The 26834-nt window shown below is 50.1% G+C and overlaps 3 protein-coding genes across 3 annotated transcripts; all 3 read right to left on the reverse strand.

The window, feature by feature from the left end:
- Positions 1-961: 961 nt before the first annotated feature.
- On the reverse strand, positions 962-8846 carry ICAM5 (intercellular adhesion molecule 5). The gene is given in 12 exon segments (XM_036740063.1): positions 962-1442; positions 1614-1880; positions 2002-2241; positions 2325-2585; positions 2681-2926; positions 3286-3534; positions 5976-6230; positions 6344-6640; positions 6937-7257; positions 7643-7912; positions 8490-8798; positions 8801-8846. Coding segments are annotated over 12 exon segments (3051 nt in total). The 3' UTR covers positions 962-1152.
- A 2310-nt stretch (positions 8847-11156) lies between these two features.
- ICAM4 (intercellular adhesion molecule 4 (Landsteiner-Wiener blood group)) lies at positions 11157-15408 on the reverse strand. The gene is given in 5 exon segments (XM_036740801.1): positions 11157-11311; positions 11570-11884; positions 12063-12329; positions 12944-13144; positions 15390-15408. Coding segments are annotated over 5 exon segments (957 nt in total).
- LOC118841411 (intercellular adhesion molecule 1-like) lies at positions 15222-25284 on the reverse strand. The gene is made up of 7 exons (XM_036748838.1): positions 25046-25284; positions 24133-24408; positions 18412-18747; positions 17395-17685; positions 17035-17277; positions 16647-16883; positions 15222-15941 (listed from the first exon to the last, which is right to left on the reverse strand). Exons 1-7 carry the CDS (start codon positions 25110-25112, stop codon positions 15757-15759), a joined length of 1635 nt encoding a protein of 544 aa, XP_036604733.1. The 5' UTR covers positions 25113-25284; the 3' UTR covers positions 15222-15756.
- Between the last annotated feature and the right edge of the window lie 1550 nt (positions 25285-26834).

Genomic DNA, 26834 nt, shown 5'->3' on the forward strand with positions numbered 1-26834 from the left:
ATTCCAACTTGCCTCTGTTAAAGTGGTAGTGGCGGTGGGCAGTCCCTCTGGAGATTTGAGGACAGCTAAGGAGGCTCTTCTGGCCTCCGTAGGACCTCCTCTTAGCCCTCCAAGCTATCAGGGTTGGAGTTGGGGCAGAAGGAATCCCGCCTTGGCCAGAGCTGCCTGCTAGGATTACTCCCTCCCTTTCTCACTCTCACCCAGTGCAGAGGAAACAGGGAGCAGTGGCCTTAGGTCTGGCCGGAAGAGATAGCATGGAAGAGACAGCCTGGCCCCACAAAGGCTGGGATTGGAGCTGGTGTTCATAATCTGTGTACCCTCAGATCCTGAGGCCAGGACCGGGAAGGATTACTAGGCTGGGAGCAAATCACTGTACAGACACTTTTGCCACTGGCCAGAGTAGGGTAGGTTCCCTCCATTCTGGAATAGAGGAGGAACCTTAGGAGCTGTCCTGGTCTAAAGGTCTAGTGTCAAAGTTCCTTAAATAAAGACCCACCCTGAGAGGATAGGGGAAAAGGTGTGGTAGGAAAACACCAAGACATGAAGAGATTGGGAAACAGAAAGGGAGACTTACAGAGATGCAGAAGCCTAGAACAAAAAGCTGGTGCTGGAAGAAATCCCAGAGTTCAATCATTCTAATCTCATTTTAGGGATGTGGAGCCCCGATGCCAGAGAGGTGGAATGATAGACTTAGCCAAGGTAATATGGCAAGTCAGCAGCAAAGCTGGGCCTAACATTTGGGCTTCTTCCCCCCACCACCATTCCCAGCCTGTGCTTCTTTCCACCCCACCTGGCTGCCTTGGAAACACAGAGACAAATACAGAAATAGAAACGGACTCACACAAAGAGATAGATATAGAAACAAACTTCCCCATAGAAAAAGAGGGGCAGAGAGGGACACAAGGCAGAAAGAAGGGGATGGGGAGAGGGAGGGCAAGAGACAGCTGACTCAAGTCATTTATAAAAAGTTTATTAAGGGATAGAAAACTCAGGGGGCAGGGGTTGAAGGGCTCCTGGGGATCCTGGATCACAGCTGCCTTGGCACTCAGGCTCCATAAATAAATACATCAATTAATAAATACATGCCAGGGAGGGGCTGCCTACCCAGCTGGGTACAAGGGTGTGGGAAGTCCTGCTCCAGGGGAAGAGGGCTCATGTAGCAGTCAGTTGGATGGAGTACACCTCTGCTCCTCCCACCTCGGTCTCAGCCCCAGCACCAGCATCACTTCCACCCCCAGCCCCAGCCCCAGCCCCAGACCCAGACCCAGCCCCAGCCCCACTCCCATTCAGACACACAGCTTCCCCAGAGCTCTCAGCCTCCTGCACGTTGTACTCTCCTTTCTTACAAGCTGTGGACTGGAGGTAATAGGTGAGGCCACCCAGGCTGGCCAGCAGCAAGGCCCCTCCGGCCACCCCGCCCACGACAATCCACAGCCAGGGCCCTGCAGACAGCCAGGGATGAGGTCATGTCACTGAGTCACACTCTTTTGGACTGTGGGCCAGCCCCCTGTGACCCTTCACACCCACGGGACAGGCCATGGGTTACTGAACAGCTAACCCAGAGCCTTCTCTGTTATGCACAGCTATTCCCTCTCCCCAAGGCTTAGCCTTACCAGCCACGTGTACGGTGATCCGAAGGGCATGGCTGCCATGGGTGTTGGTTGCAGCACACTCATACACACCTCCATGGCTGCCCAGGGCACCAGCCACACTGAGGGTGCTGTTGTTGCCTGAGAGACCAATGTTGGGGGCTCCTGGGGGTGTTCGCCAGCTGTACTGGGCTGGGGGGGATCCTTCAGCCCGACAAGTCAGTGTAAAGTTCCCCCCAGGCTTCACACTGCCTGGGGGCATGGCCACCAGTTCTGCTACCAAGGGCCTGTCTGGGGGTGGAGAAGCCTGTTATTTCCAGAATCAGACAAAAATCTTATGCTTGATTCTGTCCCCTTGGGGGCCCTGCCCTCTTTTCTCTGCCCTGAATCTTTTCCAGGACTGGTCACTTACACTCTACCCCAATGGTGACCATCCTGGTGTCTGATCCATGGCTATTGGTGGCTACACAGTGGAAGGTCCCAGCATCTGCCCTGGAAACACTGGGCTTCTCTGGCCGCTCTGGGCCCTCCCGGGAGCACTGGACCCTTGGAGTGGGGTTGCCCTGGGCTCTGCAGGTCAGTGCTGGTGCCTGTGTCCCCTCCAGCCATGTCTGGTGGCTTGGGCAGCTGGCCTCATCCATTTCTGGTGGGGCTAGAAGACAGCAAGGTTAACCTGTCAGTAACAGATGGCCAGATGTTCTGATGAGGGCCCCTACACCCTGAACCCTGGCTTACATTCAGCACTGATGGTGACTGTCTTGCTGGCTGACCCGTGGGTGTTGGTTGCATTGCAGTAGTAGAGCCCAGGAGCAGGGTCATGGCCCAAGTGAGAACCCAGGTGAGGAAAAAGCAGCTCCTCATGGCTTAGGTTCCCTGCCCTTGCACACAGCACCACAGGCTCTGGGTTCCCATCAGCCTCACAGGAGAACTGGTGGTCAGAGCCCTTGACCCAGGTCCAAGCACCAGGGCAGTCAACCTCCCCAAAACTTGGTGCATCTGCCATAGGTATAAGACAGCCATCAGGCACTGCAGTGCTCTAGGCTGCCCTCTGCCCCTGGCCCTTGCCCCATCCCCTTTCCCTCTCCACTCACACTCAACAGTGATGGACACATTTGTGGAGGCTGAGCCCCGAGGGTTTGTAGCCACACAATGATAAGTGCCTGCATGTTCCCGGGTGACTTGAAGTTGCCCCACAGGAAGCCAGGCCCTGGCCCCAGTGGGGATGCAGCTCACAGTGGGTGGTGGGACCCCAAGAGCCTGACAGGTCAGCACCTCCTCTGTACCCTCAAGCCATGTACGTCTCTCTGGGCAACCTAATTGATCCAGGACTGGCCCATCTGGTAGCAAAGGGGGAAGGTATTGGTGGGAGTAAGGGGAGGAAAAGAAAGGCACCCACCATACTTATTTGTTGCCAAGTGGGGGCTTCAAATGGCAGGACGTAGTCATTGGAAAGTGACAGCAATGTTTAAAAACAAAGAAAAGAACCTCAATAAAACATTTTTCTAAAAATAGAAGGGGCCCCAGCCCCGCTACTCTGATGGACACTGCTCCATCCCAACTGGACAATGCCCTGGCACTGCTGGGTATGCCCCCTAAGCCTTTCCCCAGAGTCTCCACCACCCATTCTTGGATGGGAGGGCCCTCCCTCCAATTGGGCTGATCCAGGGTGGGTGTGGTGGCCCCCACAGTCACTCACACTCTACCATCACCATCACATCCTTTGTTGTTTGGCCCACTGTGTTGGAAGCTGTGCATTGGTAGGTGCCTGCATGATCCCGGCTGATGGGAAGTGGCAGGCCCAGGGGGATGGCTGGTCCCCCCTCTGGCCGGATACATTCCACAACTGGGGGTGGATTCCCTGGAGCCCAGCACTGCAGGGTGGATTCCATCCCCTCCAACCATGTCCAGTTCCCAGGACAGCCTGCCTCATCCAGTCTTGGCCCATCTGGAGTGAAAGAGGAGAATTCCCTGTTGACTGTGCCCCTAAACCTCAGGGCTGAATCCCCAAGTGAGTCTGAGTTTCAGTCCTATCAAAAGGGGCTTGAGGCTAGGCAAGGAAGGGACAAAATCAGCACAAAGTGGTAAGTCAGGGATAAAGCAAAATGAGAAGATCACAGAATTTTAGTCTGAATTTCTTGTTTTACCCTCATTTTACAGATGCCCAGAGGGTGAAATGTTTTGACCCAAGGTCACATGAGTAAAGATTTAGGGCAGGGGTGGGGTAAAGTTGGAGATCAGAAATCAAGAGTGGGACAGTTAGGAGTAGAGGTTCTTCCTTTCCTCAGTTCTCATAGATTTTGACCTCTCTGGAGCTTTCGACATTCATTTTAGGAAGGGATACTGACAAGCCAGAGAACAACCCAGGATAGCAAAGAACCCAAGATGAAAATTACTTAAAAGAATTCAATTTGGCCTGGAGAGAAGACTTGGGAGAGACATCGTAGCTCACCAACTACTTGAAGGGTTGTCAAATGGAAAAAAAGAAATGTGTTGTAAATCAAAGGGACACATCTTGGCTTGATGTGGGCAATCATTTCCTGAGTTTTCCAAAAGTGGAATGGACTGCTTGAGTGGATTCCCTCCCCCACCCCCAGCTGAGCTCTTCCTTCAAGCAAAACTTGGATTAGCCGCTTGTCACACTCGATGGATGGCCTCTGACGTTCCTTCCAACTCTGACATTCTAGGATACTTGTCTGATAAGTTTTCTTCAGTCCCTGTTGCTGGATGATTATCTATATCACACTCCCTAAGCAACTCTACACTCCCTTGGTGATCTCATTCATTTCCCATGGATTCAGTGATTAGCTCTGCTCAGCTGATTCCCATATACACCCAATCCTCATTTGTCTCTGGAATGCCAGTCCTTCATGGTCTGCTGAGTACCTCTATCACACGTGCCATTAGCGTACCACGCTCAGCCTATCTAGTGTGGCATAGTGGACAGAGTGCTGGACCTGTCCTTAGAAAGATCTGGGTTTAAATCCTCCCTCTGACACTTACTAGTTGTGTGTCATTTAACCTTTCTGACTCTGACTAGTAGTAGCTAGTCTCTGTCAGAGTCAAATGAAATAATGTATGAAAAGCATTTCACAGCTTTGGAATACTATAAGAATGAAAGTAGTTGTTCTTGCCCCAAACCCATCCCTCCTTAAAACCTTCTTATTTGAGCTTGAAACCAGTTCCGTCCTAGTCACACCGGCCAGTTAATTTGAAGTCATCCTTGCCTCTTCCCCTCTTCTTATATCTAAGCAGTTGCCAAGTCTTGGCAGATTCCAACCGCATGACACCTTCCCCATCTGTTCTTTTCTTTGAATCCATAGGGCCATCATTCTATATTATCCCTTATACCTTTCATCAGGACTATAACAATAATAATAAGTAGTAATAATACACCGCTTTAAAGTTTGCAAAGCACCTTACAAATACTATCTCATTTAATCCTCACAAAAACCCTGGGAGGCAGGAGCTATTATCATCCTCATTTTACAGATGAGGAAACTGAGACAGGCAGAGGTTCAGTGACTTGCCTAGGGTGACACAGCTAGTAAGAGTCTGAAGCCAAATTGGAGCTCAAGTTTCAGTTCTCTAACCATTGTACCATCCAGCTGTGATAGCCTCCTAACTAGTCTCTTTGACAAGGATGTCAAGAGGTCCTTCCAACTCTTCTAGTCTGTATTTCTGTGGTGCCATCTGCCTGCTCCTTACTGTCTCCAATAACTCATTCTGGCAATTAGGATCTTCCACAGTCAGGTACCTCCCCTTCATGATCCCTGCATTCCAGGCAAACTGGACCACTAATTGTTCTCTGACTTCGACATAATCTCCAGACTTTTAATCAAACTGTTCCCCTTCTTGGAATGCACTTCCTTCTCTTCTTACCTTCCTTCCTTCCTTCCTTTTTATCAGGGTTCAGATTATCTTGTTCCTCCTTTATGCCTCTTCTGCCTTCCTTAATCTCTCAGTTAAGGGGGGATGTTCCTCAAATTATCTCCCACTAGTTTATTTGCATGGAGGCCCTTTCCCCACAGGAAGAATATATACTCCTTTAGGTTAAGGACTCTTTCATTTTGGTTTGGATCCCCAGGGCTTTTTACAGTGAGTGTTTTGTTGAAGACAAGATTGTCCTGGCTCTATTCATGTTGCAGGACTTGCCTAGAGAAGCTTTTACCCTTGTTACTGGGCTCAGGTCCAAAACCCTTCCTCCTTTTTATCCATTTTGTAATAAGTACATTTCTGCTCAAAATGCCTTATGAGTTTCCTTGGTTGCTAGCTGGTGAGCTGATTCAACTATATCAGAAGGGAGCCAGACTCGGATGTTAGTAAGAGCCTGTGGAATTCTTGTCCTAAGCCATCAGAGGCAGAGGACAGGGGGAGAGATATACTCACACAGAACTTGTAGCTCCAGGCTTTGGTTCCTACGAAGTATCTCTCCCTTCACCTCCAGAAGAGCTTCACAGGTGAACACCCGTTCATCGTCCTCTTCACTAGCAGTCAGGGTGAGCCAAGCTGGCTCCCCAGGGAGAGGTTCAGGAGCCCCATCCAATCGCACCTGGGCACCTGGACGGGCTTCACAGGTCACGTTCACAAAGGTCCCCTCCCTGACGCTGGGTTCGCTGACCTTGAGTTTGGGCCGAGGAAAGCCTGGAGGAAAGAGAGTCATAGCCCATGAGCCCAAGCTCCTAGCTTCCCTCCTCAGTTTTCCCTCTTCAGCCACCCTGCTGGGCCAGCCCATTCCCCACCTGTCACCTCCTTACTATAGACTGTCAGGTTTTCTTGGGCCTTTCGATCTTGTCCCCCCAGGGTCACAGTGCAGATCAGCTCTTCCTCGCCCTCACTGGCAACCTCTTCTTCTTTCACAGTGAGAGTAGCAGCAGCCCTCAGTTTATCCCCATCCAGGATGACCTGGGGGCTCAGCATCCGGCTCCCTAGAGCTAGTTGTATGTGGGCTTCCTCAGCTGGGAACAGCTTGTCCATCTCACAGCTCACCAGCTGCTCTGTGCCAACTTCCAGGAGCCTGGGAAATGCTAGGCTAGGGGGCCCTGGGGCCAAGGCTGTGAGGACAGGAAGAAATAAGGAGGAGAGGAGAGCAAGGCTAGTGAAAGAGAAGGGTGCGTGGATCCTGCTCTTCTGACAGAGCTAGAGGTCCAGGGTCAAAGGGAAAACTGGGGTTGGACAGGTGGAGAGGTTGGTGCATTTTTTTTCCCCAGGGGCTGAATACAGACAGACTTAGTATCATCAGACTTGGGAATCTTCCCAGGCTCTTCCCTTGGGCCAACAGCTCCTTATTTTCCACCTGCAGGAGTGCAAGGGCAGGGGTCAGAAGTTTGTCCCATCCCTCCCCACTTACCAAATGTGTGGAGCTCCTGTGGGGTGGAGCTGTTCTGAAGGAGCCCCAGTCCGTGGGGCCTAAGATCCAACTCAGCAAGGCAAGAGAAGTTGGCTCTGTGGTCTTCCTTTCGGGCAGTGGCTGTGAACGTGGCCATAGCGCCCCTTGCTCTTGGCGACTCTCCTGGGAACCTCCGCCTGCTCAGTTCCTGGGCTCCTCGAAGCAGAGTGACAGAAAGGCTCCCTCGGGGTCCAGCTCCTGGGACCCTGCAGCTTAGAGTGAAGTTCTCACCCACAGGCAACCAGGCAGGTAGTGGCTCCAATTCCACTCGATCTGGTCGTTCTGTGGGCACAGGGGCGTAAGGAATGGGATTGAAGGGGGAGAGGGAATTGAAAGAGATGTGTGATGGAGAGGAGCAAGGCGCAAAAAGAGAGCCTGGGGAAGGGTTGCAAGAAGAAGGACGCAGAGTGGGAATGGAGAAGGGCGCAAGTAGAAAGGATGGAAGACACGGAACATAAAAAGGAACATGGAGAATGGGGAACGCCCGACAAAAAGGGGGCTAAAGTGGTGAGGGAACGTGGGGGATGGCAAGGGACTCGGGGACATCAGGTGGGTATCGGAGAGCTGTCCGGAAGTGGAGATCGGTGAGGGAAAAACAGAGAAGAGGGTGGAATCGACGGGGAGAGGATTGCAGAGGGTCCGCTTCACCCCTTCCTCCGTCACTCACGGTAGGTGAGGATCGTCCCACGCGCCTGAAGGGTCCGGCGGGCGCAGCGGAAGAAGCAGATGGGATGAGCTTCAGGCTCACGGATGTCCACTAGCTGGCGGGCAAGCCAGCGCAGCCCCCTCTGCGTGCCGTTCCTCCTGAGCGAGGTCTCCAGCCCGCCCCGCTCAGGTCGTGGACAGTTGGTGCTACAGTTCAGCCACAGCGAGCCCCCTCGCTCCACTAGTGCCGACCTGGGCTGCAGGTCTGCCCAGTATGGCTCCTGCGCCGCCCCTACGAGGAGACCAGGTTGCCCTCCGGGATGTACCGGTCCATCACCAGAGGCGGCTGGCTTTCTGAAAGCCAACCAAGCTCAGCGCTTCCTCTCCCTCTCCAGTGATCCCAGGAATCCCCCACCCCCAATTCTAATCATTCGCCTGTGGGGACGCGCAGCCTCCCAGGGACCGAACAGAACCCCAGGCCCAGGATTACTGGTATTTCCTAAACCTTCTGAGACCCTTGGAAGTGGGCAAGAGAGCACGAGCTTCTCACTCTCTTCCTGGTCCTTCGGTAGTGTCAGAAGCTTCGGGACTTGGTGAAAATGAAAGGAACGTCGGAGATTCTTGGCCCCTAAGCCGCGTGTCGCGGGGGCGGGCGGGAGCGCGCACGGTCCGGGGTGGGGGATGGAGAGGGTTTGGGGGCCTAAACTGAGTGGGGTATCATTCGTTTCTTTCCTGGCTGGCTGAGGTTGTAAGGGTGACACTGAGATGAATAGCAGCTAGTACTCCACGGGGAATCTGCTGCTTCTGCAAGTCGGGGGTCTCTATTCCCTGTCCAGGTCCTGCAGGGGTGGGATGGGGGTGACTCTTACCTGAGAGAGCGAGCAGCCCTAGGCAGAGGGACCCCACAAGGGCGAGCAGTGCCCGGAGCAGCAGCGGCTGGGAGAAGGTCATTGCCGGCGGAGCCGGAGCGCAGAGAAGCGGAGATGGAGAGGATGAGGAAGAGGATGAGAGGGAGAAATGGGGAGGATGGCTTGGCTCCGCTCGGCACGGCGGGGCGGGGCAGGGTGTGGAGGAGGCCAAGTTGCGCTTGGGGATTGGTTTAACGTTGGTAACTTGGTATCCAAGGAGGAGGAGGAGGCAGAGGCAGAGGCGGCTGAAAGGAGAGGAGATGGAGAGGAGAGGAGAGAGGAGAGGAGCGAGAGAACAGGATCGAGGCTCAGAAGCATGAGGAAACAAGAAACGAGAGACCCCTAGGAGCATCCTTGGCTCGGGGTGATCGTATCACCAGCTCTTACTACAGTCTTGCACATAGTAGGTGCGTAATAAATGCTCGTTGAATTGAATTAAGTTGAACCATGGGAACCTTTCCAGCAGCCTGTGCGTCTGGGGATTAGGGCTGATTTTCTCGTTCTTCCCACCCACCCCCACCAACCCTCGTTAGCCGGGAGCCAAGGCGACACAGCACCAGAACAGCCACTGGGCCTCTAAGTCCAGGCGCGTGGGGGCGGGAAGTAGGTGTGAACTGCGACGCCTCAGCTGAGGGTTTCTGGAACCTACTCGCGTCAGCTCAGTCCCGCCCGCGGGGTGGAGACTACTATAATCTCCCAGGACACGGTAAAAGAAAGACGGGGCTCCGACTCCAACTGAGCCTTAGTCCTAAAACTGGACTCGATGGGGGGACGCACAGGCGGAAGTGGTGTTAACCTCAGACTCCATTCCCCAGCTGTTAAGGCACAAGAAGCCTTCATGAAGCCCCGCCCCTATCCAGGCCACGGCTGGACTACAAGGGGGGAGCAGAGCTATGCAAACTGGGGACAGGTCTGGAGAGGTTCGAACCTAGGAAATCAAAGGCAGGCCCGCTGAGGAAGATAACTTCTCCTATGCTGAGACCCAGGCAGGGCGGCGGTGGGGTGGGGGTGGGGGGTTGGTGAGAGGAGAGAGGAGGGCAAGAGAAGTCTAGGGAAGGAATTTCTTGGTGACCCTACTCTCTCATGTCTTTGGGATCCCAATGTCGGGTGCGCTTCCCTTCCCATTTCCCAGCTCCACCCTTCTACGAAGAGTGGCTTCTCACGATCATACTCGCTTAGGAGAGTCAAGGATCGTTGTTCTCAGCGCCCCCGCGTTCAAAAGCACGAAGAGGAGGGTGGGAGGCAGAGCCCAGATGCCTCTGGAGACAGCCGTGTGTGTGTGTGCGCGCGCGCGCGCGTGTGTGCGTGTGTACTGGAGTGTGCACGAGCGCATGTGCATAGTGCGCATCGTGTTAGTGGAAATCTAAATTGGGGGCTTTTCGTTATAGTGTCCGTATTTACCAAGTGTGGGGAGGACATGTGTCTCTAAGTAGGCCTACTTGTGTGCGAGAGCCGAAAATAAGTCCTTCTGAGCTCTGTACACGAGGGAACCAACGCGTTGTGGACCTACCTGGGCCCTGGCTAGGCGCAGCATCCTGCTCTGTCCTCACCTAGCCCTCCGCGCAAACCATAGGGTTTGTGGGCTCGTAAACCGACCAATCAGGACTGCCCCCCCCCGCGGGAGCGGAGCCAATTGGGTCCCAGGGTCTGGTCGGTAAGCCGATGGCCCTCTGAACCGCTATCCCCTCATGCGGCCTCAGTCCCTCATCGGTGGACTCCTCCTTCTCTGCTCGCTGCTTCTACTGCTTCGCTTCGATAAGGCGCCGCAGGGGGAGGGGGGGTTGCGGAGGGAGAAGAGAACCGCCAAGCTCTGAGGGCCAAGTGGAGAGAAACCACGGTAGCACCCGGCTGGGGTTCTCTTCTCCTGGATGCCCCGCTCGCCCTGGCGGCTCTAGGCGCAAGAACTGAACTGCCGTCCTGGTTTCCCCCACCCCAAATCTTCCATTCCCAACCTGGTGTGATTGGGACCCTTGAGGCGCCGGCGGAATTGGGCTTATTCAGACCCCTGGGTCTCCTGCTATAGACCGGGGACCGGAAGCTGTTGGTCTAGAGTCTGCCTTGTGAAAGGTGTGGGGGTGACGCATGAGGCAGGGACTGTGGTCTGGGGCTCCGCCGGTGCGTTAGGGTGGGGGGCGGGGAAGGGCGGGGGAACGGAGGCGAGGTGATTTAGCTCAAGCCTTCCTATAGTCTTTAAGGCTTAAGAAGCACTTTACTCGCAACAACCCTGTGAGGTAGGGATTATTCTCATTTTTTAAGGAGGAAAAATTAAGGCTCAGTAATTTTCCCAAGGTCACACAGCTAGCAAGTAGATTTGGACCCAAGTGTCCTCAGACTCCGTTAGAAGTCTTTCCTCTCCACCGGGTTCCTTGCTGCTTGAAGTGCCCCAAAGCATGGAACCCAGGACTTTCCCTAGGCTGAAGCTTGGAGCCCAGAGGAGTCACTTTCCGTTTTCCTAAACTTAAGCTGGTACCGGTTGCTAGCTTGTGAGGAAGGGAGGGGGGGCGGCGGGAGGAGGGGCATCCTTCCCAGCTTGTTAGGAGGCCAACAGGGTCGAAGGCACTATTAGGGGCCTGGCTTCCTGCCTTTATTGGTCCAGCCATTTCTTGCTGTTAGACACATCAACGTCCCTCACACCTTCTCTGCAGGGGTTCCACCAGAGGGGCGCAAGGCTTCCAATTGTAGCAGCCCCCTAAACCGAAAGAGGAACACACCTGAAATAAGCAATAGGAGTCCGGCCAGGGCTGCTAAAGCAAGCCAGGCTACCACTTGAGACATCGGGTTCTCTGCAGAAAAGAGGGAGGAAGGGCAGAGAGATGAGGTCAGGGTTACTTACCTCTGCTCTTTCAGGCTCTTCTGAGTCCCGGAAGCCTTCTCTTCCCTTTCCTCCCAGCACCTTCCTGTCCTTTCCCACCCGACCTCCCTCTTCCCCACATTGATGGAAGTGGTGGGAGATGAGTCTCCTCCGTAATCCCAACAATCAGGACTCCCCTAGATAAGAAATCACTTGAGTGTCTCCTGCTTCTGCCTGGTCTGGGTCTCACCTCGGAAGTATAGCCTCACTGGCTTGGAGCTTCGAGTGATCAAGAAGCCATCGAGGTTAAGCTGTGCATGGCAGGTCAGTAGCTGTCCCATATCTTGGAGGCGTGGCTGGAACCTGGGGGTCCAGGTCACATTGGCTGACTCAAGGCGGTAGCCTGATCCAGCTAAGCTAACAGAGGACAGGGCTCTGCTTTTGAGGCTCAGGATCATAGTTAGCTTCTCCAGAGGGAAGACAAAGGCTGCGTGACAGCGAAACTCGTATTCAGTGCCCACGTCCATGAGGGTTGGTTGTTCCAAGACCACAGCTTGTGGGGGGCCTGGAAGAAGGGAGAGGGAGGATGAAGATGGGCCTCAACAGGTCACCTACCTCATTTCTGAGCCTTGGAGCCCTCCAGGGTACCAGGCCTAGAGTCCCCAGCACCTTCTCTGGTTAGTCCCTGTCTCTCTGAGATCCAGGGCCCTGAACCAAAATGAAGATTTACCCCTTTCACTCACTGTAGGTCTTGATTGTGGCAGTGGCCTCCTGGGTTTCTCCAACACAGGTAAAGAAGCATCGGGCTGCTGAATCCCAGGCCCTCACATCCAGCACCTGAAAAGCAGCCCATCCTGGTCCTGTCTTTTTTTCCCCCTGAGTCAGTGAAGTGACCAACCCCCAGGCTTCAGGCTGGGGACAGCTTGTGCTGCAGTTGATCCAAACAGAGCTGCCAGGAAGTATGTTCACCTCTTGTGGCAAGACTCGAACCCAGAAGGGCCCATGGACCTCTGTGGAGGGAGCAATGAAGAAAGAGAGGGTCAGTTTTCTGAGATCCCAGGTACCTGAACATTCTCTCCCCTATTCTCATCATTCCAAACTAAACTTGGCATTTGCTAAGACCACATAGGAGCTCAGAAATGCTCTAGGGTCCCTAGCAAAGAAGGCACTGAAGGAAATCCTTTAGGAAGAGAGGGTAGGCAGAAGGAGGGACAGAACGTTTTAGCCTTATTCCAGCTAGGCCAGATATACATATAGGCACAGAACACCCCCAGTGGAGGTGGGAAGAAGAGATAAAGGCAGAGGTGAAGTTTGGGGATGAGGGCTACCAGGCTCTCATGCCCACCCTACCTTATACACACACCCTCTCCCCATAACAGCCAACCCAGTCCATTACCTTCTCCAGGATCCCTGGTAAAGAAGTTACAGAGTAAGGAGGGAGAACTATTCAGGCTCCTAGTTACAATCTCTCATCTTTCCACCCCAGCTTCTGTGCCTAGAGTACTCCTGAAGAAGTATGGACAGAAGGTGTCTACTAAAGTTCCAGTTCAGACTCAGGTTTCTGGCCTCCTGGTCCCACCATGTCCTATCCAGCACCACTGACCCCCTCCCCTCCATTTCTCACCTTGGCCACGACCAGTAGCTGCCAGCAGCAGCAGGATTAGTAAGGCAAGAGAGGAGGGTGCCCTCATGGCCAGGATCCCAGAACTGAGGAGCCTCTCAGAAGGCAAAGAGATAAGGTCATAGACAGCCCCACCCTGGCCCTCTGAGGGCCTCTATGTTAGAGGCCAGCAAGAGGGATCAGAGTCGCCCTCTCCTCCACCCCCTGACAGAGTTTATCTGAAGGGGGTACATCTAGATAGAGCTCTCCTCCAACCCCCTGCCCTGGCTATTGAGCAAGATGAGCCAGAGTGGAATCCCAGGAGCTCTGTGTGGAGGCAAGTATATAAGTGGATCTGTGGACATTTGACAGAAGGCTGGGAGGTGGTGGAGGAAGTGGGGGGAGGGGAATGTTTGAATGTGGGCTAGAGTGAAGGCTGGTCTTCCTCTTAAAAGACAAGATAGTAAAGGGGCTTGAGGAATAGGAATATCTCACCCCTCTCCAAGTTATAATAAAATAAAATTAACGTTCTCTTAAAAAAGGGAGTATCAGTATAATAACCAAGAAAGGGAAGTACCAGAAGAGGTAGAATTCCGGAAGTTGACGCAGCAAAGAAGAGAGGAAAGGACCACTGAATATATTGGAGGTAAATCATGGATGTGACATTCTTCCTAATAAGGGGCCAGGAAGAAGTCATTGTCCTCCAAGGGATCTGATAGGTATCGCATATGCCATCACCAGGTGAGAGATCAGAGTGTAGTGTCAGAGGAAGAAAACGTCATGTCCAACTAACTTCATCACCTTTTTCAACCAGGTTACTAGATCGGTAGAGCTGTCAGAGGGCTACTGTAGATCTATAGTTTTAGCAAGATTTTTGACAAAGTCATGATATTCTCATGGATGAAAATAAAAGAAATTTAAGTTTTCTCAGTTCACTGCATCCTCAGTGTCTCAGGAATTTTTTTAGCACCCCTAGGAACATCCCCCCCCAAATAACTAACTGTCCTATTTATTAAAGTCAAAACTTTTAAATATACTGTATTATGCCCTTGTGAGTTTACTCCAGCACCAAGCCACACAGTTTGGAAATGGAGAGCTAGATAGTCTTAAATTTAAGTGGATTCAGAGCTAGCTGAATGGCCTTGACTCACACGTTGGTGATTAATGGCTTCCCGCCCATTCAGAAGTGGTCTTTAGCAAAGAGCCTCAGGGTTCTTCATTTGGCCAGTGCTATTTAGCATTTTTATCTGTGACTTGGATAAAGGCCTTTATTTAAGTTTAAGTTTTTTTGGCCTGCTTATCACATTTGCTCAAGAAACCCCTTTGGATGAAAGAGGATTCCAGAAAGGTCTTGACAGGTTAGAACATCCCAGCAAAATCTAGTAAGATGAAATTGAATGTCTTGGGCTCAACTAGGGGTTGAGACTCATGCTGTCCTTTGACACATCAGACTATGTGTAGAGTATTGTGTTCATTTTTGGGTGCTTCATTTTAGGAAATATATTAGCAAACCAACCATGTGGCTTTTTTGTTTGTTTTTGAGACAGGGTCCCCCAATTTCCCCTGGACTGGAAATGCAGTAGCAGCTCATGGCCCTGCAGTGAACCACTGATCTGCTCTGTTTTCAACCTGGGCAAGTTCACCCTTTCTGGTGTGCCTCTCATCCTCAGGCTTACCATTGTTGGTGCTGGACTTAGTGTGGTCATTTGCTCGTTTATTTATTTATTTTAGCCCTGCTGCAGTTCAGAACTCCAGAACTCAAGCAATCCACCAGCCCCATCCTCTTCTAGTAGCAAGGATTACAAGTGTGGGACACCATGCCTAGCAAGAATTGGTTTTTAAGAACTGGGAGTGTTCAACTTGAAGAAGAGGAGGTGGGGGAGGGGGCTAATAGGTGCTTTCAATTAATTGAAGAGTGTCATGTGATTAGGCATGTTTCTTTTGGTCCCAGAGTCCAGAACAAGAAGATATAAGTAAAAATATAAGTAAAAATCAAAATTCAATGTCAGGAAGATGTGCTTAAGGAAAGCTATCCCATGGTGGAGTAGGTTACCTTAGGAAACTGGGATTTTCTCTCACTGAGGCTCTTCAGAGTTATTGTGTGTGTGTGTGTGTGTGTGTGTGTGTGTGTGTCTGTGTGTGTGTTTCAGGGCCTGTGCATGTAGGAATATATGCCTGCTGGCCTTATTTTACAATCAGTGATACTCACTCCACCCCCACCAGGTCCAAGGTCAGGTGAAAGGGCCCGAGGACTAGGAGGGTGGTGATTTGAGACAAGTTGTTGGTTGCCCCAGAAGTAGAATCAGAGACATTGGTGAAGTTTTATTGATAGGAGTAGAGAAGACAACAAGCTATGGGTGAAGACACCCCTCTCCATCTTATTCCAGTGACTTCCTTCTCTCTCCAGGTCCAAAGTGCTGAGACAGTCCTCAACTAGTGTTTCCTTCTGTGCTGGCCCAAGGCTCCACACCAGCTTTCTTATGTCCCATGTCAGTGTCATCCCTGGGTCTATTCTCAGACTCAGGGGATCAGTAGTCAGTCACATTCTCTTCAGCCCCACAATTCCCATCTCTGGGTTCCTGAGTCCCATTCCCATCACCCAGGCGCACCCAGCCCAGCCTGGTATGTGGCTCCAAAGAGGCTTCAGGCCACCTCTGGCCCAGAGATCAAGCAAGACTTGACATGCTGTCCTGAGACCCAGGAAGAGTGTCAGGTAGCTTCCTGGCCCTGGCTTCAGGCTTTTGGTCACAACCTAAGTTTCTTCAACAAGGGGTTAGCCAGCCCTCTGACTCTCCAAAAAAAAAAAAGTGCTTCTTCAGGGAAGGGTGGGGCCCTGCCTAGGGGCAGGGTCCAGCCTCTTTCTTCAACAGCTTCAAAGCTCTAGCCTCCTGTGCCTTCTTCAGCTCGTAACTTCTAATCCTCTGCTGTCGGTAATAGGCATATCCCACGGTGATCACAATACTCAAAACCACCACGCTGACCAGTATGCCAATGAGAATTGGCATCAGGTCCACATCCTGGACTGGAAAGAAGGATGACTTAATGAGTATTCCATGGCCCTGTCTTGCCCAAGACCCCCCAAACTGGCTAGGGCTTCAGGGAAAATCCTATCAAAATCCCTCTGAGGGGAAGTACCCTTATTAAGCTTCCATGAAGGGGAGGCACCAATCCTTTAGGTTCAGACACCTCTAGTGAAGGTGAACATGAATTCACCCCTGAGGCAGCCCATTCTATTTTTAGGAAGGTTTTTTTTTTCTTCTCCTTATGTTAAGATTAAATCTTCCTCACTGTGGCTTACTCCCTACCCCTCCCCTCATTCTGGCCTCTGGCTCAGGGCAGAACAAATGTAATTCTTTACCCCGTCAGCCCTTCAGACAGTAGAATAGTTATGGTTTTCCTGCCTCTCCATCCCTAGGGCTTCTTTCCTCCAGGCTGAATATCCCTAGTTCCTTCAGACAATTTCCCAGCTGCAAAACCTTCACTGTCCTCCGAATCTGAGTCTGTGCCTGGGTTTCTCTGCTGTGTCCATGCCCCTCCTAAAATGTTGTACCCATTCATCCATTCTATTGAAGTCATTTATCCAGTAACTACAGGGCCCTGTGCTCATCAATGGGATAAAAAGAAAAAAAAATAGCTTTTCTGCCTTCCTAGCCCCTTTGAGTAAGGTTCTGTTCCTGAACTTGAACCTTTCTCCCCTCCCTCCCAGGTCAGATCCCTGGTCACTCACACTTCACAAGTACCAACACGACTTGGCTTGCTTCTCCCTGTGAGTTCTTGGCAGTGCAGTTGTAAGTGCCATTGTGGGCCCTGGTGATACTTTTCCGTGTCCCAACTGGCATCTCTTGTTTTCCAATACATGTCACGGTGGGAGGTGGATTTCCTCTAGCCGTGCACTGCAGGATCTGCTCAGTCCCCTCATCCCAGGTCCAGTTTCTTGGGCATTTCTCATCCAGCTTTGGGGGGACTGTAGATACCAGGGTAGTTAGTGCTGAGTCTCCTCCCCACCTCCCCCAAATATACATATATACTGAGTTTCTGGCTGAGTTCCAGCCAGAGGAGGAAATAAAAGGTCAGTGCCTTGGCAGCAAAAAGGCAGGGGGTCAGAGGTTACTTACATAGAACATTTAGTTTCAGGCTTTTGTTTTTATGCAGTGTTTCTTCCCGCAACTGCAGGGTGGCTTGGCAGGTGAAAACATGCCCGTTGTCCTTCTCCTGGACTATCAGGGATATCCGGTCAGGTTCACCACGTGGAGCCCCCTCAATCAGCACTGTGGCTGGTGGGTCTGCCTTGCAGGTCAAGTTTATTTGATTTCCCTCCAGGATGGGCTCGCTGACCATAAGATCTGGTTGTGGGAAGGCTACAGGAGAGGAGACCAGGGTTGTGATCCTTGCCTCCACCAAGCCTTTCATTTCCCCTCACCTCCCACCCCCACCCCCAACCAGGTCAACCCCGCCTGATCCCTTTCCATCCTTACTATAGACTGTCAGGTTTTTTGATATAGTCCTGGTTTCATTTCCCAGTGTCACACTGCAGGTCAGCTTTCTATCACCCTTCTCCTCTTTTGCTGCCATGATTGTGGCTGTGGCCCTTAGCAAGTCTCCATGTTGGGTGATGTTGCTTTGAATCAACTTCTGCCTGCTCCAGGACAGTTGTATGTGGGCTTTCTCCACCGGGAACAGCTTGTCCATCTCACAGCTCACTTGCTCCTTGGTCTCAGTCTCCAGGAGCTTGGGGGTCACAAGCACTGGGGGCTCTTGTGCCAAGGCTTGGAGGAAAAGGGGAAAAGATGGAGACCAGTAAGTAGGAAAAGGAAAGTCACCATCAATGTGGCCATAATCCTCCCAGGGCCCTTATTGCTCCTCCCCTACTCCAGAGATTCCCAAAGTGGGCAATACTACCCACTGGGGGCACTGGAACAATAAAGGGGGAGGTAGAGGCCTCAGGTGCAATTGGCAGGGCATTGAATAAAAATAAAGGGGTGGTGGAAACATAAAGAAGAGAAGAGAAGAAAATTGTGAAAAACTGTTTGTACATGTTTCATCTGTTGTGTAACAGTTAAAGTCATAGTGATTACATTATTTTCCAAGCAGTCAAGTCCACCAACAGGTCTTAACAAGCAAGTGTTGGCAGGTAAGCCTGTTGTGCATTGTCGGAAAGTCCAGCATGCATCAGCAGGAATATTTGCCTGTAACGACTTGTTTGTAATACAATAAGATATGGTTACATGACACAATATTGTGTCATCAAAATTTCAATGCAGGAAAAATCCCATAGATTTACAATAAACTATTAAATTTAACATGCATCATTTAAAATATATATTTTGAAGCGCTGCAAATTTCCAAAAAAAAAAACATTAAAAAAAGTAGATTTCCAGGGTGGGGCACTGAGTAATTTTTTTAAAGGGGGTAGTAGGACAAAAAAGTTTGGGAACCTCTGCCCTACCTGGTCCCCAAGTCTTGCCCTTCAACTCCCCCCACCCAGCCCTTACCAAAGGTGTAGAACTTCAGGGGTGCTGAGCTGTTCTGATAAAGCTTCAATCCCCTGGGCTGAAGGTCCAGCTCAGCGTGGCAGGAGAAGCTGGCCTCATCATCTTCCCTTCTGGCTGTGATCCGGAATTTGACAATAGCAGTGTCAAGGGTATCATCCAGGACAGGCCGTCTGCTTATTTCCTCGGTTCCCCGAAGCAACAACACCATCAGATTCTCCCGAGGTCTTCCACCTGCCACATGGCAGCTTAAAGTGATGTTCTGGCCCACAGGGATCCAGGGGAGAGAAGATCGCTCCTGAGAAGGCTCCAGATTCAGCTCCAGGTTCTTTGGTGGCTCTGGAGGACAGGGAAGGAACTAGGAATAGGCAAGCAGGAAGGGGCAGTGACTGGTTACCAACCCACCCCTTCTAGAAGGTCTCTCACTTTGCATTGTGGGGCAAGCTGGATGGAGCTTCCCAGGCCTTCATCATGGCTCTTTACCTATATTGTCCTGCTTCTGCCAGACTGACACCTGTTTTCCTTTGCCAAGGAAGGCCTTTCTTATTTTCTTTGCCAACCAAAAGTCCAAGACATCTAGTTAACCATGGAACTGGAATTGGTCTTAAAACAAAGAATGATATCAGATCTGGAAGGGCCTAACCCCCTGACCAATGAGTCCCTAGCTCAGATCACCATTTCATGAAGAGCCCCAGGTGACGGCATGCTCCTTTCACTCCCAGGTCAAATTTCCAGACATTTCCTTATCTGCAACAGTTGTCTTACCTCCAGTTGGGTACCCTCTTCCCTTATTCCCCTTCCAGAATCCCTTTATGTATTCTCTTCCCTCTATTAGATCAATAATCTTCTTGAGGGTAGGGACCATCTTGTTATCTTATATTTGCATGCCTACTACTTAGCCCAATGCCTGTTACATAGTAAGAACTTAATACATGCTCTATCCATCCTTCCATCCATTTATCTATTCATCTGCCTACATCTATCCATCCAACTATCAATTGCTTCTGTTGTCCAACACCTCTTCTGTGAAGTTCTGCTCTGCCACTGTTAGCTGTCTGATGGAAAGGGGAGTCAGATGACTGTCATTAGAAACTCCATTCTGCCACTTACTGTGTTGAGTTTGGCCATGTTACTTATTCTCTCTGGGCTTCAGTTTTCTCTTTATTGAAAATCATTCTTTAAAAGGTAGAGGAAGCAAAGAACTGGAAACTAAGGTGAATGCCTATGAATCGGGGGATGGCTAAACAAATCGTGGTGTATAAATGTAATGGAATACTAAAGTGCTGTAAAAAATGTCAAGGCCTGCATGAATGGGGTAGAGTGAAGTGAGCAGAATGATTTATACTGTAACAAATAAAATGGTAAAAACAGACAATTTTTGAGGGACTTAAAGACAATAACTTTGATGGACACAATGGTCAGTCATGATTCTAGAAGACTAATAATAAATAATTCTAACCAACTTCTGACCAAGAAGTGATAGACTAAATATTCAAAATGAGACAGTTTTGGAAATGGCCAATATTGGAATTTGTTTGATGTGATCGTGAATATGTGTTACAAGAGCCATGTTTGTGTTTTTCCCCCAAGAGGGAGGTTAGAGAGAAAAAAAAATGAATATTTGATCATTAGGCAAAAAAATAATTTTAAAAAGATCAGGGAACCAAAAAGGGGAAATTCAATTCTGGATGTGATTTTTACTAACTGGGATGAATAGGTTGCTGAGAGTAGAAATGAGAGAAACTTTGAAAATTTCTTAAAATTTCTAATAGAAATGAGAAAACTGGCCATAGTTTGACATGCAGCCTTGATATGGGGAAAGCAAATTTCCAAGGCTTCAGGGGAAAGGATAGGTAGGACCCCATGGACTAAAATTTTACTGGGGAAGTCAACTTCGGAGAGATGAGTAACTCTCAAGAATAAAATTCCAAAGGGGGAGGGAGAAGGGAACAAGCATTTATTAAGTGCCTTTTATGTGCCAGATACTAGGCTAAACACTTTACAAATATTATGTCATTTGATCCTCTCAACAACCCTGGGAGGTAGGTGCTAATATTATCTCTATTTTACAGTTGAGGAAATTGAGGTAGAAAAAGGTTAAGTGGTTTGTTTAGGGTTGCACAGCTAGTAAGTGTGTAAACTGGTAAGTCTTTCTGAGTCTAGGACCAGAAATCAATTCACTTTGACACCTAGCTGATTCTAGACAACTGTGAGGATACAAAAGGAAACAATTCCAATGAGGAGAAAAAAGAGAAGTTGTTTAAAAAGATCAGTTTGTATATATGGAGAGTTCATCGATATAGATTTTTAAAAGTTATACGCTGAGGATGGTAACAAGGGAAAGTAATGGAGGTTGAATACAAAAGTATGGCCCACTTCTGGAATGACAACAGCAAGAAAATGAGCTGAGGCCAGAGAAGAAATTAAGGATGAAAGAAAAGACCAGGTATTTAAGCTATGTTGGGGAAAAGGAGAAGATGAAAGAAGGGATAAATTGGGCCAATGCTGCACATGGAAGGGACAAAAGTAGTGGACAACCAAGAGAAGGTAGAACCACTCTATTCATTTTTTGCTCATCTTCTTCTGCTAAGAATGACATTTGGACTGGAAAAGACAAAACAAGAATGGCTAAATAATGTTAATACCTAAAGTGATAGTGAGAAAGTTCCTAATGGCAGTTTCTGAATGCAAGTCACCTGACTGATCCATTCATCCCCTAGTGAAAGAACTGATGGATGCCATTGCTGAGCCATGGTCTGGGATATTTGAATGATCAGAGAATAAGTGAAGATCCGGAGGACTGGAGAAAAACATACAACTTCTCAATTTTTAAAAGAACGGGGCAGGGGCAGCTAGGTGTCAGAGTAGATAGAACTCTGGCCCTGGAGTCAGGAGGACCTGAGTTCAAATCTGGCCTCAGACACTTACTACCTGTATGACCCTAGGCAAGTCACTTAACCCCAATTGCCTCCCCACCCCCAAAAAAGAAGGGGGCATTGCTGATATGGAAATATGTTTTGCATTGCTTCATATTTATAATGGATATTGTATTATTGCCTTCTCAATAGTGTAGGGTAGAGAGTAGGAGGAGGGAGTAACTTTGAAACTAAAAATAAAATACAATTGAATTTTAAAAAGGGAGGAAGGATAGAATTTGCAAACTCTAGGAAAATAGAATTTGCAAACTACAGGGAATAGAATCTGCTAACTTTAGGCCAGTGAGGCCCTGAAGAGGAAATGAGAAAATGCACCTTCCTCCTTTGGCTAATGGATAGGAGACTATGGATGTAGAGCACTACATATACTGTTGTTTTGCAGAACTACTTTCCCATTTTTTCCTCTTTTTTTATTTGTTCTTTCTTACTATGGTGAATGGCTTTCAATTCTGGGGGAAGGGGTGCACTTGTAGATTTACTATGTGTAAAAGCAGAAGTTATTTAAAAAAACAACAATAAAATAAGCTTGATTCCAATTCCTGGCAAAAAATCATTAAAGAGATGGTTAAAGAACATTTTAAAAAGGAAGTTGTAGTTACAGTGTCAGCATGGCTTTATTAAGGTCACGGTCTATTTTTCAGGTGGGCTTACAAACCTGGAAGTTATGTATTCTAATTTGCGAATGATTTAAAAACAGTTCCTGTAGAATAGAGAGTTTGGTGCAAGGAATTTCCTCCTCTGAGAGTTCCCTATACTAATGAAATCACTGGTCCAGTCTCTATCCCAATCCCTATTCTTGTGGAAAATAGGGAGAGAGGAGGGCTAGGTTAGATTCAATAGGTATGTAAACACTTTGGACAAAGAGGAAAGATGGTACCTGAGGGGATCTCAACAGAGTTAAATGGAAAATGGTGGAGTAAAGGCAGGAACTTGCCTGAGCTTTGCCTCCAAACCCTCCAAATATAGTGGAGGAGGGAGGAAAGAGGGGGAGGGGAGGGGGAGTGAGTGAACTTTGCCCTCATCAAAATTGGCTCACAGAAGGAGTAATATACAACCTCCATTGGTTATAGAAATCTATCTTACCCTACAGGAATATAGGAGAGGAAGAGGATAAGAGTAGGGGGGGGGAGGTGATAGATGAGAAGGCAGATTGGGGGACGGTGTAGTCAGAAGCCAAACACTTTTGAGGAGGGGCAGGGTGAAAGGAGAGAGAATAGAACAAAGGAGGGGTGGGAGAGTGGGGGGCAGGGTGGAGAGATAGGGATGGAGGGAAATATTGCCAGCAACAGTAACTGTGAAAAAAATTTTTGGAACAAGTCTCTCTGATAAAGGCCTCATTTCTCAAACATGTTGAGAACTGAGTCAAATTTATAAAAATAAGAGCCATTCCCCAATTGATAAATAATCAAAAGATACAATCAGTTTTAAGATGAAGTAATCAGAATTATCTATAGCCTTATGAAAAAAAAATACGCTAACTCACTATTGATTGGAGAAATGCAAATCAACAGACTTGAATGGAAGACTGGAATTCTGGTTTCAGCTTAGACAGGAAGGTGGAAGGTGCCAGAAGCAGAGTTTGTCCTGAGTCACTGTACAATCTGCCCTTAAAAACTTTTTACGCTGGCTCTGCCCTAGGATCAGATTTCTTTGCAGAAAAGCTGTAGAAGGTAGTACTACTGTTAATGAAGGAAGCTCCCTAGTTAATTTTACTCTCCTGTAGCTGGGGCAGGCTGGAAGCATATTCAAGTTCAAGGCTGTCAGAGCAGATTACTAAAGGAAAGTTTGCAAGAGCTCCCTAAATGATTTTCCCACCTACATTCTCCTTTTTCTCCTTCTCTCAGCTCTGTTCTGTCCTTCATATGGCTTCCTCCCCTTCCAAAGAATAAAAAAATAAAAATTCCGCCTTATGGACTGATCTGGTAATATCACTCCTTTGCTCAAAAAATCTTCCATGGCTCCCTCTCGCCGATCAAGTAAAGTCCAAATCCCTGACTGTGGCATTTCAGGACCCTCCACAATCTGATCCCACTATATGCCCTCCATGCTCCAGCCCATGTGGGCTGCCCCTATCAGATAATAATTTTGTTGTATTTAGTTTAAAGGCAAGGAAGGGACTATGTTTTATCTCAAGTTGTATCTCTTCCAGTGACCAGCACAATATTCTGAACACGGTGATGCTCAATGTTTGTGGAATGAATGTGGAAAGAATAAAGTTAGAGGTTTGAAGAGCTGGGGGAAAGCAGCTTCAGCCCTCTCAAGGTAGCTTGCTTCGGGGTCTGTAGGAGCCTGAATGGGTCACAGGAGGAGAGGGACATTTCTCATGTTCCTGTGTTCCTTCTTCATCCCTCATCATGACCTTTTCTGGATGCTTGACAACTCTTGCTTGGTCCCTGCCTCTCTTCTGGGAGGCTTGCCTGTCAAACTGTGAGCTCCCTGAGGGCAGGGGCCTTGCTTCATCTAGTCTCACATTCCTTTTTGCCTCCCTCAGAGGCTGACATAAAGTCAGGGGCATTAAATATTTGTTTTGTTGAAGTGAATTCCTAAGCAAAGATGTAGGTGACTGAGTATTTGTCTGCCTGCCAAACCCAGCCCTTTCTTCTCGCTAGTCACTCTCTCGGCTCAGGCTAACCATTACTACGCCACCAAAGGTTCACTCCACTCCCTTCCTCATTACTTAAGGTAGATGCCCACCCCCCAACCCCTACTAGTCCGTCCTAGTTATCATTCACCATACCAGAGCCTCTAGTCCCACGATTCCTGAAACCAACACATCGATTTCACTCACCATAAACCGTAATGTTAACCGTGGTGCTGCTTTGACCCTTCCCTGGGCAGTTGACATAGCACAAGGGACTATTATCCCAGGTAACATTCCTTAGCCTCCAGGCTTTCCAATTCGTCCCGTCGCTCAACTCGATTTTCCGCAGCCTAGTCTCCAGGCCGATCTTAGGGGAATTAGCGCAATCGGTGCTGCAGTTCATGTCTACTGAACTGCCAGAGAGGATCACTGGGTTTGGGGGGTACACCCAGACCTGCGGCTCGGTTGGGTTCTTCTGGGCTCCTGCAAAGATAGAGCCCGGGTCCTGAGTCTGGCCCTGGGAACTGAATCACTTCTATCCCCCAACCCCCACATTTTGACTCGATCTCCCAGGAACTAATCTTAGTAGTTTTGAAGGGAACTCCCCCGGGTTTGCCCCACCCCAAGCCTTTTGACTCTGCACTTCCTCGAGGGGAACCCAGTCCTGGAATTCCCCCGCTATGGGCGACCATCAACTTCTCTCTCGGGAGGGAAGGGAGGGAGAGAGAAGGCTTCCGAGGAATGAGGCAAAGATTCTGGGGGACAAGGTGCCTTAGGACCCCGAGACACAAGGCTGCCTCCCAGTCCAACTCAGTCCACCGTCGTGCTCCCTCTCCCGCCCTAACCTCCTTCTGAATCTAAGGTCAGTGAGCGGTGGGATTTTACTCATTTCTACCCTACCTGCCACTTGAAGTTGGAGACTTCAAAAGTTTCTCAAGTTCCTTCCCACCCTCAGTCCTAGCCCAGAGTAGTCAACTGAAGCTCCGGGGCTGGATACCAGCTCAGAACGACTAAGGATTGTGCGTCCTTCTCCGGGCAGCTTTCCTGTCGGTCCCTCCCCAGGCAAAGCTAGCGATCCGACACAGGGCAGGATGAGAGAGAGCTAGTTCGAGGACCTCACCTGAGGATGAGAGTAGGGGCAGGAAGAGGAGCGCACTCAGAGCGCGAAGGGGCCTGAGGACTTGCATGTTGGAGCCGGAGTCAGATCACGAGTCAGTCAGAGGGGAGGGCAGAATGAGAAGCTGGGGAGCGGGGGCTCCTTTTATCATCTCCCCTTGGTAATTAGGGGCTGGGCTGGAGCGAAGGAGGGGGGAAGGCGGTACTGCCTTCCCGGAAACCTCAAGCTTTCCCCTCCAGAGCAAGTTGCCCGGTATTTCCGGATGGGGGGCGGCGGGAGGGGGGACGGGACGCGTAGGGGATCAGTCCCTCCCAGTTCAGGAGTTTCCAGTGCGTGCGGACCATTAAGGGGTGAGGGGTGGGGGCAGTCTGGAGACCAGACAGGGGTACGGCAGCGGGTTTTGGGAGTGAAGCCAGGCGTCATATCAGGAGAAAGATGACACCTAGCCCACCTCACCCACATAAGATTGAGAATCCGGCAAATTTATTGATTACCGTTATTTTTTTTTAAACCCATTCGGGATTTTTAATGTAACCGGTCCACTCAAAATGTATTCTTTGCTTAGATCCGGGGTTTACGTTCCTGGTATTTTGGTTTTACTTTTGAAAGTTCTTCCTATTTTCCGGTCCCGAAGTATTCTAACTAAGCCTTGGGAGGGGGGAGTTACCAGAGCAGATGGAGCTGGAAGAGACAGGGGAAGGAGGGTGATTGGGACAGGACCCAGGAATTCCAGGCTCCTTTGAAGAATAACAGGGTGTAGCCCTCAGGGCCCTTCTCTATTCCCCCACCCCCTCATCCCCCCAGTGCAGGTGGCGGAATGCGGAACTTTTCCCAAGTAGCGCTGGAGCCTCGGTCAGCGACCGTCCAGGCTCTAGCAGAAGCATCATGAGGCGTCCGTGGGCAGGAGGGTGGGGGTGGGGGGCATAAAGTCAGCAGGAGTGACACTGCGATAACCTAGGTCACGACCATGTCTACTCGCCCATTCTGGTCTGTTATAGACTCTGTTGTCGTATTTGCAGTACTAAATTTCCCTTGGCCTTGGCCCCGGGGGCGACAGCATGGTTCAGACAAAGAGGAAGGAGGCACTTTTGCAATGACGTGCTGATTAGCCGCTGGCCCCTAGAATGATTCGCCCCCAGATAACTAAGCCCCGTCGCCAGGGAAGGGAGACGTCTCCGCGCCTTCCCTCAACCCTCACAGCAATGTGCCTCTATTCGGAGGAAAAACTCGAGGCGCAAGGAATAGAGGGATTTTGTTCCAGAGGCATGAGCGGCGTGTAGGGAGACCTACACCGGGAATGCAATGACAGCCCGGGTGGAGCTGGGGCTTCCGCGGAAACTCATACAGGGGCCTGCCCCAACACTCCGTCCACTCCGCGTCGCTGAAGCAGTGGGGGAGCAGTCACTTGAACCAGAACTGGTTTATTGGAGCTGCCGGAACCCAGAATTAATGAGAGTAGGCCTGGCCGCTGGGAAACGGGGCAGGAAGCCTGGGGTCCATCCTTCCTATCTCAGAGCCCCCTTGAATGGATGGACTGAGCCCGTGCCCCCTGGGTCATGATCCCTACCCATCCACCCACTCCAGAACTGAGAACTCTGGGGGAGGGGAGCTCGATTGGATTCCGGAAGTTTAGGGGCCCCTTTCCTATCTCTGAGGGAGGGTCGGCTAGACTCTGCTCAGAGACACTTCGGCTCTCCGGTTCCCCCTAAGGCTGGGCCTTCCGCGCCTCCCGTTTCCTGTTGTGGGACCCACAGAGCTGTTGCCATGGTGTCCACAGGGCGAAGAGGTCTCG

The sequence above is a fragment of the Trichosurus vulpecula genome, chromosome 1 (genome assembly GCF_011100635.1).
Source record: "Trichosurus vulpecula isolate mTriVul1 chromosome 1, mTriVul1.pri, whole genome shotgun sequence".
Classification (NCBI taxonomy): Eukaryota; Metazoa; Chordata; class Mammalia; order Diprotodontia; family Phalangeridae; genus Trichosurus; species Trichosurus vulpecula.

Bases quoted from the DNA above. Each gene is read 5' to 3' on its own strand.
- LOC118841411 (XM_036748838.1), bottom strand. From the start codon at position 25,112: ATGCAAGTCCTCAGGCCCCTTCGCGCTCTGAGTGCGCTCCTCTTCCTG. The intron at 18,748-24,132 runs GTGAGTGAAATC...CCTGTCCTCCAG, and splicing joins GGTTAACATTACGGTTTATG to AGCCACCAAAGAACCTGGAG. The intron at 17,278-17,394 runs GTAAGGATGGAA...CCTCTCCTGTAG, and splicing joins AAAAAACCTGACAGTCTATA to CCTTCCCACAACCAGATCTT.